The sequence below is a fragment of the Passer montanus genome, unplaced genomic scaffold (assembly GCF_014805655.1).
Source record: "Passer montanus isolate IOZ18808 unplaced genomic scaffold, ASM1480565v1 scaffold22, whole genome shotgun sequence".
NCBI classification, from domain to species: Eukaryota; Metazoa; Chordata; class Aves; order Passeriformes; family Passeridae; genus Passer; species Passer montanus.
This window is the reverse complement of record NW_024366815.1, coordinates 12,481,870-12,500,324: the sequence shown is the minus strand read 5'-3', so window position 1 is coordinate 12,500,324 and position 18,455 is coordinate 12,481,870. Positions and strand designations below refer to the sequence as shown.

The window sequence follows — 18,455 nt, the reverse complement described above, 5'->3', positions numbered from 1 at the left end:
CGGCCCGCGCCCTGCGCGCGCAGCGGCCCCGCCCAGGCGCAGGCGCCATTCCCTCACGGATCGGCCCCGCTCAGGCGCATCGCGGCTCTCTGCTGCGGCGGTCAGCAGCTCGTCCCAGAAGCTGCTTCTGTTTTGACCCTGATCTCACGTCTGACATTCAGGGAAATTTCTGTAATTTCTCATACGGGAGAAATTCCGACTTGAAAATTAATTTCCCTACATGCCCAAGCTTTGCTGTTATTTAATAAATTAGTCTGTAAGACTAACAAAGCTGTGTAACTATAAAGAATAGTTGTCATCTCTGAGAGCACTTCAGTGTTTTTTTCTTGCCTGCAAAATCATTCTCAATGACACATCCAGGTGAGTCAGTCTTAACCTCAATTCCTGGAAAAGTGGTGACATGCCTCATACTGGAGGCCATCTCCACCTATGTGGGTGACAAGAAGGTGATCAGGAAAACTAGCATGGCTTCACTAAAGGTAAATCTTGATTGACCAATCTGATTGCCTTCTACAAGGAAACAGCTACCTGGATGGGTAAGGGGAGGGCAGTGCATATCGTCTACTTGATGTCAGTAGGGATTTCAACACTGTCTCCTAAAAACATCCTCATCCAGCCCACACCCCTGGGTGGACAGCGAGGTGGATCAAGAACTGGCTGAACAACAGATCCCAGAAGGTTACAAAGTGGCACAGGGTGTACTTGGAGCCCTGTCCCTAATGATGTCCCCAAAGGTTCAATGCTGTACTGTTTTAACTTCTTCATCCATGGCTTGGATGAAGGGCCACATGACTCCTCAGCAAATTCAGAGGACACAAAGCTGGGCAGAGTGGCTGATACCCTGGAGTGCTGTGCAGCCATTCAGAAGGACCTCAGCAGGTTGCAGAGATGGACAAAGAAGAACCATCTGAAATTCAGCAAGGGCAAGTGCAGGGTCCTGCACCAGGGAGAAGCAGCCCCAGGCACCAGCACAGCCTGGGGCTGACCTGCTGGGGAGCAGCTCTGTGGAGAAGGACCTGGGGGTCCTGGTGGACAGCAAGCTGTCCATGAGCCAGCAGCGTGTCCTGGTGGCCAAGAATGCCAATGGTATCCTGAGGGCATTGGGAAGAGCATTGCCAGCAGGTGGAAGGAGGTGATCCTGCCCCTCTACTCAGCCCTGGTGAGGCCTCACCTGGAGTGCTGTGTCCAGTTCTGGGCTCCTCAGGACAACAGAGACATGGAGCTCCTGGGGTAGGTCCAGCAAAGGGCAACAAATTTCATTAGGGGTCTGGAGCATCTCTCTTTATGAGGAAAGACAGGGAGAGCTGGGGCTGTTCAGCCTCGAGGAAATAGTACTGAGAGGAGACCTCATCAACGTCTGTGAGTACTAGAAAGGAAATTGCCAAGATGGACTAGCTCTTCCTAGTGGCACCAAACAGTACAACAAGAGGCAATGGGCAGATGTTGATGCCCAGGAAGTTCTGCCTGGATATGAGGAAGAACTTCTTTACTGTGTGGATGACAGTGCATTGGAACAGATTACTCAGAGAGGTTGTGGAGTCTCCCTCACAGGAAATATTCAAGCACCATCTGAACACAAGCCTGTGCCATGTGCTCTGGGATGACCCTGCTTGAGCAAGGTGGTCAGAAAAAATGACCCACTGTGGTTCCTTCCAACCTGATCCATTCTGTGACTTTGTGATCTCAACCAGTAGAAAAGTAAATGACTCTCTTAGATTGTTGACTTTTCAAATGGCTAATTAGAAAAATATTTTAATGGTGCAGACATCATATATATTCAGTTGCTATTAGCCATCAACATAAAATCCTTCTCAGTCACAAACAAATCAGTATCTTGTGTGTTGTGTCAATCTTCTCAGCCATCATATGGGATTTTATTAAAGCTCTTAGTATACAATAATTTTTAACATTAAGGCATTTTAATTTAACGCCTTTATTGTGAATATAATACCTCATTCTTCAACAGTGGCCAAGAAACTATCTTCTACATTTATTCTGGACCTCCACGCTGTAAAAGAAAAGCATACAGTTAAATATATTGCACGAATAGAACTTAAAACTGAGATCAAATTCTCTTTTACACTGTTATAGACTAAGAGACACAATTCTAGTTTTAGTGTCTGATTTAAATATTGACTTTTCTATAAGAACAGATAGCATGCCAAATGTCAGTATCCACCAGTCATGGTTACATTTTTTTCAATGGAAAGTACACAAAAATCAACACATGTACCTACAGTTACAGCTGCTTCCATGTCTCTTTCTCTGAAGAAACCTGACTCTTAACCTTCAAAATGTCCAACAGACACAATGCTAACAGACACAAGTTTTAAAATAACTTTCACTGCCTACATTCCAAAATGCAAAGTAAAAACAAAGGCAAGCAGAGTCATTACAATCTTCATGAGAAATCAGAAAGGTATTCAGTTCATTATTTTGCTAATAAAACTATTTTATAACTTACCTCACTGTTAAACAAACATGCAAAAAGTCAAGAGGTGTATTACTATGGGAAATAACTGATTTTATTTCTACTATATAGATGCAGCCTACTTGCATATATGAAGATTTCTAGATTTGCTCTACTAACGTAGTTATGCTATATATGTCCTTATCATTTAACAAAGCTGCAAAGCTGCAAGCATCTTTTCATTTCAAACTCACAAATTCCTCGCATTTTGTGCATTGTGCCTTTTCAACCATCAGTTTTTACAACTTAGAATTGTTACAGAATAGAAGCAGGTTTTTCTTGCCTTTCATGTACAATGTCATATTTACAAGTATTGCAGAAAATATATATATATCAAGTTTAATAAAATGTTTCCACTACTAGAAATACAAGAGCTAATTTACTAATAAATAACTTATAAAACCAATTTGAGAAATATTTGTACTTTGATCACCTGGTAATAGCCTTTTCTGGTCTAAGAACAGACTTCTGTGATCCTGCCCAGCACAGTCAAATTATACATTAAACAGCTGTTATAAAACAGGTAGTGGTGGCAATTAATGCAGACTGTGACTATCACCAACCTGCCTGCTTGTCTCTGTTCTAAGTCCAATCTCTCTACTCAGTGGTACCACGAGCTACTATACAGTAAGATTTGGGTACCTTCCATATTAAGAACTGGTACATTGCGTATTGCATATGAAAATCATGAAAGGCCAGAGCACACTCTTATAAAGAATTACTATGTAATACCATACCAGAAGATGTAGAAATTAGCTAAAGGAAAAAAAAAAAACCAAAAAACAACAACTTACTTGAATATATTCAATCTCTTCATCTGACATTTGTTTCCTTCTGTATTTCTGAGGTAAAGTTCTTGTTAATTCAGAAGTGTCTGGTGTGCCTTGTACTCTACTAACAGGTGAAATATTTTGAAAGGTCGGTGATATGCCTCCTACAGATTCCTGTGCTTTTGAAGCAAGGAGAGATGGCATACTTGCTTGTAGAGATTCCTGTACTGAAACCCAGATTTCAAAACCATTTACAGAAATATTCCTAGACTGTAAAATTAATAAGCAGCCAATAAAATCTACCATTGCTTGAAAATCTTATTCATTACAAGAAATACCTAAAATAATTAAATTACTCCACTTCTCACAACCTGCTTTTATTGTTGTTAAATGTATCAAGTGCAGAATCTAAAAATTCTGACAGTAGTTTGAATGGCAGAAACACTGATGTGGAAACAAAAGATATATCAGCATACACCCTAACAATGGCTTTTTCACTGGGAAGCTGTACTTGGAGAAAAACCATAAAGTTATATACATGCTTGTGTGTGGGCAATTATGTAGAAAGATAACTGAGAGCTTTTCGTTTACTGCAACTGAAAAGACAGACAAGTGAAAAAGATCTAGAGGCCTACAGAAAAATAAGACTCACAACCACAACAGGCTGCAACATGCATTGCAGTGCTGTACTCATTTGTATTATTACAAAATGGCACCCTATCACATTTTATTAATGATGTACAGAATGACCACCAAGTCTCAGGCATCAGCAATTAATGTCAATGAAATGTAAAGACTGAGGAGTGCATGAAGTTCTTCACAGGTGAGGATCAGGAGCTAAGCTTCAGGAATTCACGTCAGAGAAGCTGCCTTGATTGTGCAGATAGCAGAGATGACAAAAGGGCAATGTCACAGTCAACATTCCAAAACTTAGGTCTCTCCCACCATAACTGATTTTACAATAGAAATATGCAATTGCCCCATTAGGCAGGACAGAAATTATAGCAATGTGTTAATTTCAGGACTCAGTCCTGTATATGGGAGGGGATCCATCCCAGGGGTAGCTTGCAAAGCCGCTCTCCATCATTTGCCAACAGTCCTGGCTCATTGGTGAGGTTCCAGAGGACTGGAAGCTGGCCAATGTGACACCCATTCATAAAAAGAATACGAAGGAGGATGCTGGTAATTGTAGGCCTATAGATTAGCCTGACCTCTCAGACCCAGCCAGCATGAGTTTAGGAGGGGTAGGTCACGTTTGATCAACCTGGTCTCCGCTACAGGCTGGGGACAGTGTGGCTGGACAGTGCCCAGGCAGAAAGGGACCTGGGGTGCTGCTGACAGCGGCTGAACATGAGCCAGCAGTGTGCCCTGGTGGCCAAGAAGGCCAAAGGCATCCTGGGTTGTGTCAGGAACAGTGTGGCCAGCAGGAGCAGGGAGGTCACCCTTCCCCTGTCCTCGGCACTGGTGAGGCAGCACCTTGAGTGCTGTGTCCAGCTCTGGCCCCTCAGTTTGGGAAGGACCTTGAGACACTGGAGCACGTCCAGAGGAGGCAGTGAGGCTGGAGAGGGGCTGGGAACACAAACCCTGTGAGGAATGACTGAGGGAGCTGGGGGTGTTTAGCCTGGAGAAAAGGAGACTCAGAGGTGACTTTATCACTCTCTACAACTTCCTGAAAGGGGGCTGTGGTCAGGTGGGGGTTTGTCTCTTTCAGCAGACAGAAACTGACAGAACCAGAGGACAGCCTTAAGCTGCACCAAGAAATATTGGTTGGATATTAGGAAAAAGTTTTTTAAGTAAGGAGTGATAAAGTACTGGAACGGTCTGCCTGGGGAGGTGGTGGACTCACCATTCCTGGATGTGTTTATAAAAAGACTGGATGTAGCATTTGGTGCCATGGTCTAGGTGAGGTGTTAAGGCATGGGTTGGACTCCATAATCTTGAAGGCCTCTTCCAGCCTAGTGATGGAAGATCACCTTCTGTGATATGTAAGGTATAACACCCCACAAAGCTGAATGCTTCCACAGACATCCTTCCCAGTGCTCCAGAAAAATGACCAAGACAAGTGCAACATTTAACAGCTGGAAGAATCTCTATATAACTATAAAATAAGCAGCATGTACGAAAGCATGTGAGCAGCTACACCACCACAGTTTTGCCTGCCTCGCCCTTCCTGGCTCCAGCAAGACTAATGACCACAAAGGAGAGGGAGCCAGTTTTAGCTTTAATGAGTCTGATGCAGTTGCAGGATTGGGACAAACAGCAGCACCTTGATGAAGCTACCACTGAGAGACATATTAAGAAGCTGTCAGTTATAAGACTGGGTCTGAAAGTCCCAAGGTGGTTCAGAAATAATGGAAGATCCCAAACAGAGCAAGGCAGAAGTGAGCTCATCAGAAGCAGCATGTTTATTGTGAACAGGGGGCAAAGTATTTTTGTTTCAAGAAATAATACACTTTACATACAAGAAAAAAAAAGAAAAAAAAAACCCAAACAAAACAAGAAAAAAGAAGAAAAAACCCTGAAACTGAAAAAAAAATTCTCCAAGTTTGTTTGACCCACCACAAAAGTCTAGAGATTTGTCAAGGATTTTCCTCTACTGTATGTTTCAGTCTGAGGTGTAGTTGGAGTAGACTCATTAGCAAATTAAAAACACCAGAAATGCAGTAATCAGAATTTTACTGTTGCTGGTTTAGTTCTATTACAGTCTCTACTACATCTCTCTTCCCTGTTTGAGACCATAATGTTGCAGTAGTATTAGGCCCACTAGAATTTGGCTGGCCTTTCACATCCCTAGTTGTTCTGAGGAGCCATTTAGCTATGTAGGAGCAACAATCTGGTATCATTAAATGCAGATTTTGATACAGCATTCAAGCAAGACAAATTAGGTTGCAGTTTACCAACAAGATAACAGATCCTGATGAAGGTAGAAAAGTCTAACATACTTAAAAGATATAGTCACAAGAATCTTCTGACACAGAGATAAACAAGAGGTCAGAAACACATTTTCAAGCTTTTGGGAAAATAGTTCACTGGCATGAGAAGTGCTGCATTTGGCTGAACTGTGCAAAATGTACAGAAAATTTTTACAGAAAATTATTGCAGAAAATAGTTCCTTTAGAGCTCACAGACAAGTTAGTAGAGACATTTATATGCACTGTGGAGGATTTCAAATGTTAAACTCAATTAAAGCTAAACTGTGGGCTTGATAATGCTGTGACAAATAACTAGGCACAGTATAATATCAAAAGAAGTGAGAATAACATAACAGAGCTTTTAAAGACAACTCCTACTTTTTTTTTCACATGCTTTTTGACCCAAAAGGACGTCTAAATCAACGTATTGCTAATATAAGTCCATTTTTAATTATAATAGTATTGGGAATACCATAAATATCAGTGTGGGTATAAGTTAATATCAAATATTGCAATGAAATATTTTTTCCCTCAGCATTAGTTAGTACACAAGAAAATACTTCTTAAAATGTACAGAGGGCTGGATCTCCCAGCTACAATAATGTTTTGAAAATACAGCAGAAAATACATCACACGCTTCAACTAATTAAAAATGAGGAAAATGCAACATCATTTACGCAAATATCACTGAATAACTACAGCTGCTTCAAAGTGACTTTGGCACAGCAATTTCAGTAAATATTAGTATTTGGGAAAGTGTGACTTTATATAAAGTAGAAAGCAAACACTGGAAATCCTTGTGAATCTTTCTTGAGAAAAAAAAATAAAGATCTGCATGCATTATGTGTCTACACACAGCTGCACAGAAAAGAAGTTGTGGGGGAAGTTCCAGAGTTGCCTTCAAACTAAACCAAGCATGTTTCAAAAACCTCATTCCAACTCAGTTCAGCTGTATAGCTGAGAGAAATTGGGTCCTGGTTCTTAAATAGAACAGTCCATGTAAAGAAATGTGCGCAAGCTGTATCCATACCCAAAATACTTACTTTTAGGTCTGGGACCACTTTTTCTGTCTGGGAACTTTATTAATGGAGTATGTGGCTTGACTACCTAGAAGGAGACCAGGTAGTGGGAGAAACAGACACAGGTTACAGTGAATAATAAAACAGAATGCACAATGTATCAAACAACCACTCTACACAGCTGCTTTCTGCACCACTACTCTGATACACTTACTGCTTCTTGAAGTCTTAAGTTTACCCTAGGAAGAAGTTTACTTTAAGAAGTAGTCCTGCACCCTGAGGTCCAGAGCAGGTACAGACTTTGTCTTCCTTTTCTCCTCAGTGTGTGTGTGCAGAAACAGCCACTGCCACTGCATAAATGCAATCACAATGCAATCTGCTCTGGTAAGAACCCACCCAGCGTGCTATGTCCAGCACTGGGGTCCCCAAAGAAGAAAAAAAAAAAAAAACCCACAAAAAAACAAAACAAAACAAACCCAAAAAAAACCCACAAAAAACCAAACCAAAACAACCCCAAAAAAACCCCCAAAAAACAAAACCAAAACAAAACACCAAAAAAACCCAACAAAAACAAAAAAACATGGACATGCTGGAGTGGGTCCACAGCAGGGTCATTAAGATGTTCTGAGGGCTGGAGCACCTCTCCTGTGAGGACAGGCTGAGGGAACTGGAGTTGTTCAGCCTGAAGAATGCTCTGGGGAGACCTTACAACCCAAAGGGCAGGTTTGGATTAGAAAGACTAGGAAGATTAGATAGAAATTCTTTATTTTGAGCCTGGTGAAGCACTGGCACAAGTTGCCCAGAGCATCTGTGGCTGTCCCATCCCTGGAAGCGCCTAAGACGAGGTTGGACGGCGCTCTGAAGAACCTGCTCTAATGAAGGTGTCCCTGCCCACGGCGGGGAGTGCTGCAGCGAGGTGACCTTTAAGGTCCCTTCCGATCCAAACCATGCCGTGGTTCCACAGCGCTTCTGCACACGGAATCGCGAGCTGTGCTCTGCCCGTTCAAAGCACTTTCACCTTGGAGAGGCCCATCTTAGGAAGGAGCTGCCAGCCAGCTCCGCACGCGCTGCTATCACAGCACCTGCGACAGCGTGTGCGCGCCACTGCACAGCTCTCCCCAAGGACATCGGCCGCCCCGCCGGCACGTCCTCAAGCCGCGCCCGCCTCAAACCTGCCGCTCGGCGGCGGCAGCAGAAGCGAGGCTCGCCGCCCGTGCCAGGGCTCTGGCTGTCTTAGACACCGCCGTCCCGAGGCCGCCCTTACCTGCACCGCCCTGGTAGCGGCCGCCATCTTGCTGCCCATGGTGAGGAGCCAGAGGGCAGCTCGGGGCCACGCCCACAGCCACGAACGGCGGCCGTGGGCGGGGCCTGCGCCTGTGGGCGGGCGCGGAGCGGGGCCGGGGCCTGCTAGGCAAGCTGCTCTACCGCGAGTTAAAAACACTAAAGACCGAGTACAGCATTTTCAGGAAAATCAGCGTTTTATTTTTATTATTAGATTAAGGCATCCACCTTCAAAAAATAGCTAGTGATCACTCACCAAGTTAAAAATGAAGTTAGACACCAAGATAACAGGGACACTACACACTCCTAAAGTGTGTAGTCAACCCAAGAGTCGATTTCCTTCAAACATCAAACATCAAACAACACCAACTAAAAAAAGCGCAAATGCTAATGAAGACGTGGAATTAAAATACTGCTTAGCTGCACAGCTGACAGTATGAAGTCATCTCATAGTGAGAGTAACTGCTAAGGAAAGCATAAAGTTTCTGGTGTTTAAAATGATACATAATGCCTTAAAAACAAAAAATAATCCCAACTCCAGACTTATTAATAAATTTTCCTGATTGAGCTTTTTACTGGGACTGAGCAGGGTCGTGCATCCTGCTTGAGCTCTATGGCCTGCTGGTCCCCAGGAAAGGGGTACAGCAAATCCTCAGTTTAAGTCTGCTTCTACATGAAACCTTGAAACTTGTCTTGTGTTCTTGCTGCCTTTCAGAGGAAAATAAGTGCTTCAGACAGGACAGCTTGAGAAGCGAGTCTTCAGGTAATTTAACCAGCTCTACTGTCTGCTTTGACACATTCTAATTCTCTGGAGAGAACAACATCTTCCAGAAAGGTAAAATTTTTAAATTCTTTAAGTTTGTTTTTGAGATAAATATAATCTATCAAGTTTAGTTAAAATGCACTGAAGAAAATAAACACTGTAGCAAATAAACACCACGTCTCCGGACTCACTGAAGTTACACATTTTTTTCAAGCCGTAGAACAATTGCCTTTAAAGATGGATCTTCTGCCCAGTTAACTCTGCTTCCAATAATGATGTTCTATAAATGAGAAAGATTTACAGGTTAAAACAAGCCCTTGTAAAGGACAATTCCTAGTAAAATATCTCAAAGAAAGTCTGCTTTTTAATTTCAATTTGAAAGCACTTGAAATTCACAAGTGTTTGAAGTAGGCAGGATGGAGGGAAAAAGGAGAAAGGGAAGTATTGGTTTAGATCCTATTGATGATACATAGGCAAAAAAAACCCAAATCCGTGCTTTTTTATTTCCTAGAGAGCCTTGCATACTACCTCTATGTTAAACACAGAAACCAGAGAACGTTTTTAACAATATGAAATAAAGTTTGCCTCAAACAAAAAATAACACAGTTAAGATTCTCACCCTGCCATTCTGGATTGAAAAGGGGAATTTAAATTTAACCAAAGAGCATTTGCTGCACTTAAGGTTCAGAAAATGTCAGGAATACAAAACCAAGAGATAGTTTTAGATTCTAATCTAAATCCCAGTACAGTGTTAAATTTATCATTCTCAATTTGAGATGTAATGACATTATCAATGCAAAATAGTAGCAGCCGTAGCACGCAGAGCAAAAAGTCAGAACGCTCTTTTTGTCCTTGACATTCCTATGCAGCCCGAGACCCTTCCACCCTAACCCAAATCATGACATTTTTCCCCTCACTTGGCAGGTGGCCTGTGAGCTGCTGCATGTATACAGTCTAGTTAGCAGCCCAACACATGGACAACCAAAACGGCAAAGTCTACACTGCTGAAAGAATTTGGAGGCTGGCCGTGGCCAGGCCAAGGCTTTCACAGGACTGTAGGAGGTGACACAAACAGAGAAGGCCAGAAGGGGCAGATACTCCCTGGAAACATGGGATTAATATCTATTTATTTTTTCTAACCATGACATGAGGAAACTGATTTGGTAGAGTGTAGAGGAGACTCAAAGTAGAAGGAAATACAGCCATTACTGTGACAGACGTTCTTCAAGAAAGATGTGTTATTTTTGTCCCTTTAAGGAAACAAAGATGGATTGATAGACTATCTCTAAACTCTGCAAAAAAAAAAGTGAAAAGGCTTGTGACAATTTCATTCTCTTAGCCATTAAAGCAGTAGAATTCTTCCTTCAATACACAGTTACTCCACTGTTAAACTTAAAAGTTTTAGAAAACAATTTTGTGTTGTTAAGTTATATTTGCCATACAGTATATTATCTTGAGTGTAATCAAAAATTGTTAACTTGGTTCTAAAAGCCACACAACATTACCTGGAACACATTTTGAATAATTGTAGTCATCTGTCTTTCTTTTTCTAATTTAGCAAGCATCTTCTCTTTTTCAGTTACATTCACTCTTGCTTGTTCCTCCTTTGGCTTTTTCATCATGGTATGAATTTGCTGTAGTTTCTGTCCTCCATTTTTTTTTAGTGCTGTTACATTATTAGGAAAATTAAGCATTAAGTAGTTAGGTGTAGAGTAGAACGGAAGATACTCTTTTTCTTACAGCCACTTAAAGCACTTCCAGTGCATAAATCCTTATTTCACACTCATTCCCTCCAATATTCCTCAATGTATTTCTTTTATGAAAGAAGCAACACATCCTGTGGCTACTTGGTATCAAACTACTTCAATTGGTTCCCTGGCTAACAGCAAAACAGAAAGTACATTGTATGCTGCCTGCATTTTCCTCACACAGGGACTAATTTGCATCTCTGTCCCATCCCCTGTTTTTGAGTGTCACAACTTTTATAGGTCTTTTTTATACTTTTTAAAGCCCCTTACTCCTTTTTCAGATTTCACTGAAACCAAATTCCGAAGTCATACAAGGAGCACATGAACATGACCAGCAAATATTACTATTTTTATAGGAAACCAGGTTAAAAACTAGACTAAGTGTTTAGGGGCAGTTCATATGTTGAAAGAATGCTGGCAGAGAATTCCTTCCTTAATTTGAATATCAGTATGTTCATTTTTCCAATGTGAACAGTTATTTCACTGTGTTTGTTCATTACTGTCAACATCCCTACGTGTGAAACAAACAATAGCTGTTAAAATTGGTGGCAAACCTGGTCACGAAAGAAAGAGCATTTAAAGAACACATTTACCATATGAAGTTCTAAATATTGATGTCACATCTAAATTTGACCCACTCTAACAAATCTAGTGAAACCCAATATATTTACACTTCTTTCTAAGTAAATTCCCTCTCTATTCTGCAAATACCTCATAAATGTGCAGTAGGACAAAAAAGTATCTTTTAGGTGCTGTAGGGCTGATTAAAATAACTAAACAATGTGTAACTTTCTGAGGAGATTACATGAAATAATAAAATGCTTCCACATTGCTTTTGAGTGTTGTTTTGCATCTCTCATTCTAATGTGTCAGTCTCACAAGTAGGGAACACACCATCTCAACAGTAGAGAGATGTTAAATTTCTCTTTTAACAAGTTTTATAACTGTTGAGTTTTGTTACTTCCCATGTAAATTAATATTGCTACAAGAATAACTGTAACATATGAACTATATGAACTCTACATTAAAATACAAACCAAAGTCAATACAGGTAACACACTTACAGAGTCTTTTCCTTTTAATGTCAATCAGCTGCTGTTCCTTCTGACATACTTGCTGAAAGGAAAAATAAAGTATTTTCCAGACTCTAGTCTTCAATAATACTGATGCTAATTCAATCCACAAAAACAGCTAAGGGCAACTCTAAAGACTTACTTACATGACCACTTTAAGTAATCCTTAATTTTGACAGCAGTAGGAACTGCACCCATGTCACCACATATTTAGCTTTGAATAACTTGGGCAGTCATGTTGCTTTCAAAGTGCACTCCTGCCCATGCTGAGGTTGGTTGACCTGTGCAACAGTAATAGAAGCTACGTCTGCCACTTACTTACCTGCTGGTAGTCAATTATTGTCCGGCTGAGCAATACTATGTGTTTCATTGTTTCCATGATCAGACTAAGGAAGGAAACAGTTGCATACCTTAAGACCATTAATATGAGTCAATATCATAAATATTTTAATCAACTTTATTTAGTTTAAATAAAGAATTTCTGATTTCTCCTAACAGCAAACTAGTAATATGTGTCACTTCTTTTTGCACTTACAATATCAGTTAATATACTCAGTGTCACTGTAGAGGCCAAAGAGTTCCGTTACTCCCCTCTCAATTTCCCTAACATTTCATTTAAGTCTGTCCAACATTTTACATCAGAGAGTTTGGACAGCATCAAGAAAGCCCAGCCATCTGGAAATGGCTATGAATTAAAGCTCCTAAATCAAGGAGATGCAATCTCTTAGCTGCATTTTTGACAGAAATTAAATTCTCATATTACACTTCATATGCATCCACCTGTTAATAATGTGCTGGCAACGAAAAGCTGCTTTTAAAAATGCTTAAGCTTTCAGTTCTATTTCAAAGACATTTTGCTCCCACATAGTTAACTAATAAAGGCAGCAAAGCAGAGGCAAGGTCCTGTTACAAGCCTGTAATGTGCTCAACGATATATGCAGGTAATTCAGGCACTAAAGAAAATGTTCTCTTGGCTACAAGCAGTTCTCACTAGTGAATCAAGAGTTCTCTGTAATCAAAGGTAAGTAAATTCAGAACCCAAGTGCAAATCTACCATGGGTGTATTAAGTCTGATCATGCTGATTCTAGCCAGGAGATAGACAGTTTATCATTCTGCCAAATCTAGAAAAAGGAAGCTTGCTTTTACGAGCGGTAAAATGAAATAACCTAGAAATGTGTCACAGTAAACTGTGCAAAGTCCATTGCTTTCTAACTGTCTGACTCCCAAGAACACCTTACCGTGAGTCCTCATCCTCTTGTTTCAATTTGTTTCTTAGGGCATCCATAATTTGGATCCTGCATATTGCAAGAAATAGCATATGACTAATGAGAACTCATAAGAAACTAAGAGAAGCAGGAAACAGAGAGAAGCAGATTTAAATAAGTAATATAAGAACATAATTTCCAGGATTGCACTTTCACATTGGAATTATATAAACAAAACACTCAGTACCTTTTAAATACCACACTTCCTAAATACTGGGGTTTAACTCTCAAGACAGGAAAGACGTATCAATGATTATTTGAGAGAATGACAACTCCTTTTTCTCTTGACCAACATGTTTGGACACCATTAATCCCAGAGTCTGAAGAAAGGAAGCTGGGCAAAGGTGTGAATTCAAATAAACAGCCATGAAACACATGAGGTGTCTAACATTATCAACTTCCCTCTTTTCATAGGCATTTGGAAACTACTGCCAAGAAATATGCTCACTGATTGTACAGTCACTCTTTACCAACTGTACAGGAACTTATGGATGTACACATTTCAGCCTGTAAGTTTTTTGTTTTGGTGGGCTTTTTTTTGTTTTGTTTTGTACAGCATATCCATCTGCATTCCTATTGTTCAATAGTACTTAAAATCCTCCCCAATTTCCCATATCCCTTTAAACTCCTGGTTTAATCAGACCTATGTATATATGCATCTATGTATGCACACACAGAGAGAAAAGCTCCAAATAAAGGGTGAAGAAAATTCTACCTTTGCAAGGCCAATGTCTTGTTCTGGAAAGACACTTTGGCTTCTTCTAGATCTCTTTCCAAATCCCGTGTGGCACTGAAAGACAAAAAGCAATAAGACAAAAAAACTGAGCGTGAAGACAACAGAGATTAAAAGCAGTGTCACATTTTAACTTGCTTTCTCCATATCTAATGTAAGAATTTTTCATGTGAGTCACAAATCATTAGGGCCAGGAGTAATTTAGCATGTGGAACTATATTAGTGAATTCTAGACATCATGTAAAGGACTGCAAATTTAAAAGCCACATCAGATACAGAAGTACATTGGGAAAATTAATAAAGCATTTCTTCCCCACATTTCCTCTTAGTTTCCATTATTTTCACCAATCTTCTCTGAAGTACTGATTGTAAATCCAGAAATTCACTAAGAAGAAATAACTAGAAGAGAATTTTGAAGTTATCCAGTGCCATACCTCTGGATAAAGTTTTCTTCAATTCCTTGATCAAGGAAATTTTCCTGACCTGCAAAAGAGAACATTGTCAAAACAAGTACAACAGAGACTTTTAAGTACAATCCATACAGCATAAAGGATTAGCATTTTTTTGTGTGAACAAGTTATTTCTTACTTCTACCTCAAAGCTTTATTATCTTTTACTGTTAATGAGGCTACACTACCAATCAGTTGTATCAGAGAAATAATTAATTTAGCATTTTTTAGATGCGCTAGAGCTGGTTCAAGACATTGCTCTACATATGTCACTAGATAGTTCACTGGAAGAGCATGCTCCCAACTGCACCTGGGGCTGTATCAGAAATGTGGCCAGCTGGTCAAGAGAGGTGATTCTGCCCCTCTACTCAGCTCTTGGAAGACCCCCACCTGGTGTGCTGCATCCAGGCCTAGGATTCCCAACATAAGGAGGACATGGATATGTTACAGAAGGTCCAGAAGAAGGCACTGAAGATGATCAGAGGGCTGGAGCACTTTTCCTATGAGGAAAAGGCTGAGGGAGTGGCTGTTCAGCTTAGAGAAGGTTGCATGATGACCTTGCTGAGTCCTTCCAGTCCCTGAATGGCGATCACAAGAGAGCTGGAGAAGAACTTTTTACTAGGGTATGTAGTAACAGGACAAGGGGGGACAGTTTGTGTTTGAAAGTGGGTAGGTTTAGATTAGATATACTGTGGGGTGATGAGGCACTGGTAGAGAGATTGCCCAGAGAAGCTGTGGATGCCTCATCCCTGGGAGTGTTCAAGATCAGGTTGTCAGGTTGAATAGGGCTCTGACGGTCTAGTGGAAGTGGCTGTGCATGGTGGGGGATGTGTTTAATGCCTCTTCCAACCGAAATCATCTTGTGACTCTACAGGTAATGGAAACACCTTAAATCAATATTGCTGCCAAACACTTTGGCAAACTTTTGGCAAGACTTCAGCCCAGTGACCAGATTTCTGAAAACCATCACTACGTGTCAGAGGAGCCTAAAGGTCAAACCCAGAAAAGGAAGGAAAGGGTAGTGGGCAGCAGCTATATGGCATCTTTGTAAACATTCAAATATGTCTCAAAAGCTGCCTAGAAAATGTATTAAAAATGTTCAGCCAGAAAAAAAAACAACCCATCATTATCGTAAGGAGTACTTTTGATAAATAATTAAAGAAAATATTCCAAAACTATGTAAACATATATTTATATATAAAAATATAAATGCCACATCCCATTCTTTGTTAGTGCAACATCCCACTAAGAGGAGGGATATACTTACTGGCAAGAACAGCCGTGTTGTACTCTATGAGCTGCTCCTTCATTCGGTCCTTCAGGCTGCGGCGGGAGTAAAGCGACAACGGTCAGAGGCTGCGTAACCCTTCATCCCACCCCGGACTGCTCGCCGTCCCGTCCCGTCCCGCCGGCACTAACCGGAGCAGAGTGCGGATATCCACCTCGCCGAAGCCTCCGTCGCTGTCCTGGGACCACGCCGGGGCCGAAGCCGGGGCCGCATCCCGGGTCACTCCCGCCATGGCTGTGCCTTCAAACCGCGCGGCTCCCGGCGGCCCGCGCGCCCCGCGCCTGCGCAGAGCAGGGGCGGGGCAGCCCAGCCCTCAGTGGCCGCGGTCCCGAACGTGCAAGGGAAAAAAAGAAAATGACACTGGCAGAGCACTAGGTAAAGCGCAATACTCTTTCCCTCTGACCTAGCGTTCGCGTGGAGATAGAAGCAATAGGTGCAAGCTACCAACGGAAGTAAAAAATTGACTGCAAAAAGTAAACACTAAGTGCAGAGAGCCGCTGCATAGAACTAGGCTTACTTACATTACAACTGAACATCTGCACCTTGAGTAGTACTGTGTCCAGTTCTGGGCCCCTCAGTTTAGGAGGGATTTTGAACACAGGCAAGGGCAACAAGGGTGATTGATGAAGGACTTGGAACACAAGCCATATGAAGAACAGTTGAGGGAGCTGGGGTTGTTTAGCCCGGGAAAAGGAAGCTTAGGGGAGACCTTATCACTCTCTACAACTACCTGGCTGTTGTCAGGTGGTAGTCAGTCTCTTCTCCAGGCAAGGATTGACAGAACTAGAGGACACAATCTTAAGCTGTGCCAGGGAAAGTTTAGATTAGATATCAGAAAAAAAAAAATTCTTCACGGGAAGAGTGATTGGGCACTGGAATTGGCTGCCAAGAAGGTGGTGGAGTCACTGTCCCTGGAATGTGGCACTCAGTGCCATGGTTTAGTTGATGAGGAGGTGCTAGGTTAGGACACAGGTCACTAGTTGATCTCAAAGGTATTTTCCAACCTAGTTCACTCAGTTAAAAAAAAAAAAAAAGGGGCAAAAACAGGCTAGGGCCAGGACAAGAAGCAGACCTCAGGAGGCTGGAGCCAAAGCACAAATATAAGATTCAAAAAGCCCCTCTAATCACCAAGCCTCAAATGCAAAAGCAGACTCTCAAAAAAAGCCCCAATCCAAAAACCCATGAGTAAAGAGCAAGTTTCAAAAAGTCCCGGGCCATTCTGACACAGTTACTTTTTATGCCCTTGGCTCCTCCCAAAGCCCATCTGCTGGCAGGAGACCACTGTCCCAGTCCTACCTTTCACCATCCGATTGGACAAGTCCCTCTGGGGAGTTCAGCGTCTCCTACTACCTGTTCCATGTGAGGTGTTGCCAGGTGAAGTCCTCCCAGAGACAAAGCTTCTTCTGGGTGCCTCCTGCACGTGGCTGGCTCATGTCAAAGGAACAGATAAATAAAACTCATTTCTACGTGGAAGACAGGTCTCAGCCAGGCTCAATTGCAGTACTCAAAAATTTTGAGCCATTTTAACAAGTTGCCACAGTTAAGTATTGCCTTTTCCAGATTCAATTTACAGTAACAACTGTAAGATTTGTTATATGGCAGGATGTTCCTACACACTTGCACAGAATAACTACACATCCTCTGTTACCTCTATTAGCACCTGCAGGGGTGTTAGAAAGCCTTGAGTTCAAATCAGGGAGAGGAATAAGGAGTTTTGATACATCAACTCACTGTTCATAGCCAAGAGCTTTTTGTGGTACATACAATTGAGAATCGAATGTCCTTTGTTGGTCATCTGTATTGTTAAGGGTATGTCCAGTCATGCAGGGTGTTACTGACCAGCATTCATGCTTTAGCCTAGGGTAAAAAAAAAAAGCCCTTTGTCAACTGACACTTCCAGTCACTTCTTGACACTTCTGGAGAGTGACCTGCCCACTTCCCTGGGCAGCCCATTCCAGTATCTGACTACCCTTCCAGTAAAGAAATTCTTCATGCCCAACCTGAACCTCCCCTAGCACAGCTTGTGGCCATTTCCTCTTCTCCTGTCCTTATCCAGAAGTTTGGTACACACATAACCCATGGGTGTAGACCACAGGGTGCAGAGCTTCCTTGCTCACTAGACATGGGCTAGAAAGAGCACAGCACTAGTATTAGTAGTTGGTTGGTCTAACAACCAGCATCTCTTCATATTACCAGCCAAGTTCAATCCTGTATTTTAAAGCTGAAGGAGGCTTACTAATAACTCTGGAGAAATCATCAGTGAAAGCAAATCCTTGCTCCAAGGCAAGCCACATCTGCAAGGACAGTTTACTGCAAATGTCGTTAGATGCCTCAGGTGTCAGGTGTCTCAGATAATTGTAGATGTCCTAGATGTCCTTCACATAGTGCTACACAGGTTTGGGTCGTTACTATCATCCATGTCTGGGCCTTCAGACTCAAGCAAGATACTAAAAAAAGCCTGACATGGTATGTGTCTTCTGCTGGATGACATTTACGTATTTCCATGGGGTTTGGAGTCTGATGCTCTGACTACAAGGAAATTCAGAAAATCAGTGCTGACAGCGCCTCCTTCCATAGCCAGTGTGGGCAAAGCTGCAACCCTGCAGCGTGGAGCACTGCAGGGGCTCATGACCCCTATTTCAGGGCACCAGAGGAAGGCACAGCTCTGCCACAGCAGCATCCA

At 41.8% G+C, this 18,455-nt stretch overlaps 2 protein-coding genes across 3 annotated transcripts; both read right to left on the bottom strand.

The window, feature by feature from the left end:
• Positions 1-1,732: 1,732 nt before the first annotated feature.
• On the bottom strand, positions 1,733-8,533 carry MRPS36 (mitochondrial ribosomal protein S36). Its single transcript, XM_039709938.1, has 4 exons — positions 8,436-8,533; positions 7,196-7,259; positions 3,265-3,467; positions 1,733-2,008 (listed from the first exon to the last, which is right to left on the bottom strand). Exons 1-4 carry the CDS (start codon positions 8,472-8,474, stop codon positions 1,991-1,993), a joined length of 324 nt encoding a protein of 107 aa, XP_039565872.1. The 5' UTR covers positions 8,475-8,533; the 3' UTR covers positions 1,733-1,990.
• Positions 8,534-8,642: 109 nt separating this feature from the next.
• Positions 8,643-17,597, bottom strand: CENPH (centromere protein H). 2 transcript variants are annotated; one of them, XM_039710023.1, is made up of 10 exons: positions 17,537-17,597; positions 15,904-17,196; positions 15,752-15,807; positions 14,470-14,518; positions 14,018-14,092; positions 13,276-13,332; positions 12,359-12,446; positions 12,028-12,079; positions 10,721-10,881; positions 8,643-9,495 (listed from the first exon to the last, which is right to left on the bottom strand). In XM_039710023.1, exons 2-10 carry the CDS (start codon positions 16,002-16,004, stop codon positions 9,412-9,414), a joined length of 723 nt encoding a protein of 240 aa, XP_039565957.1. In that variant the 5' UTR covers positions 16,005-17,196; positions 17,537-17,597; the 3' UTR covers positions 8,643-9,411. The 2 variants fall into 2 exon arrangements, with proteins under 2 accessions (XP_039565957.1, XP_039565958.1); XM_039710024.1 differs by having other exon boundaries at positions 12,359-12,422.
• Positions 17,598-18,455: the final 858 nt, after the last annotated feature.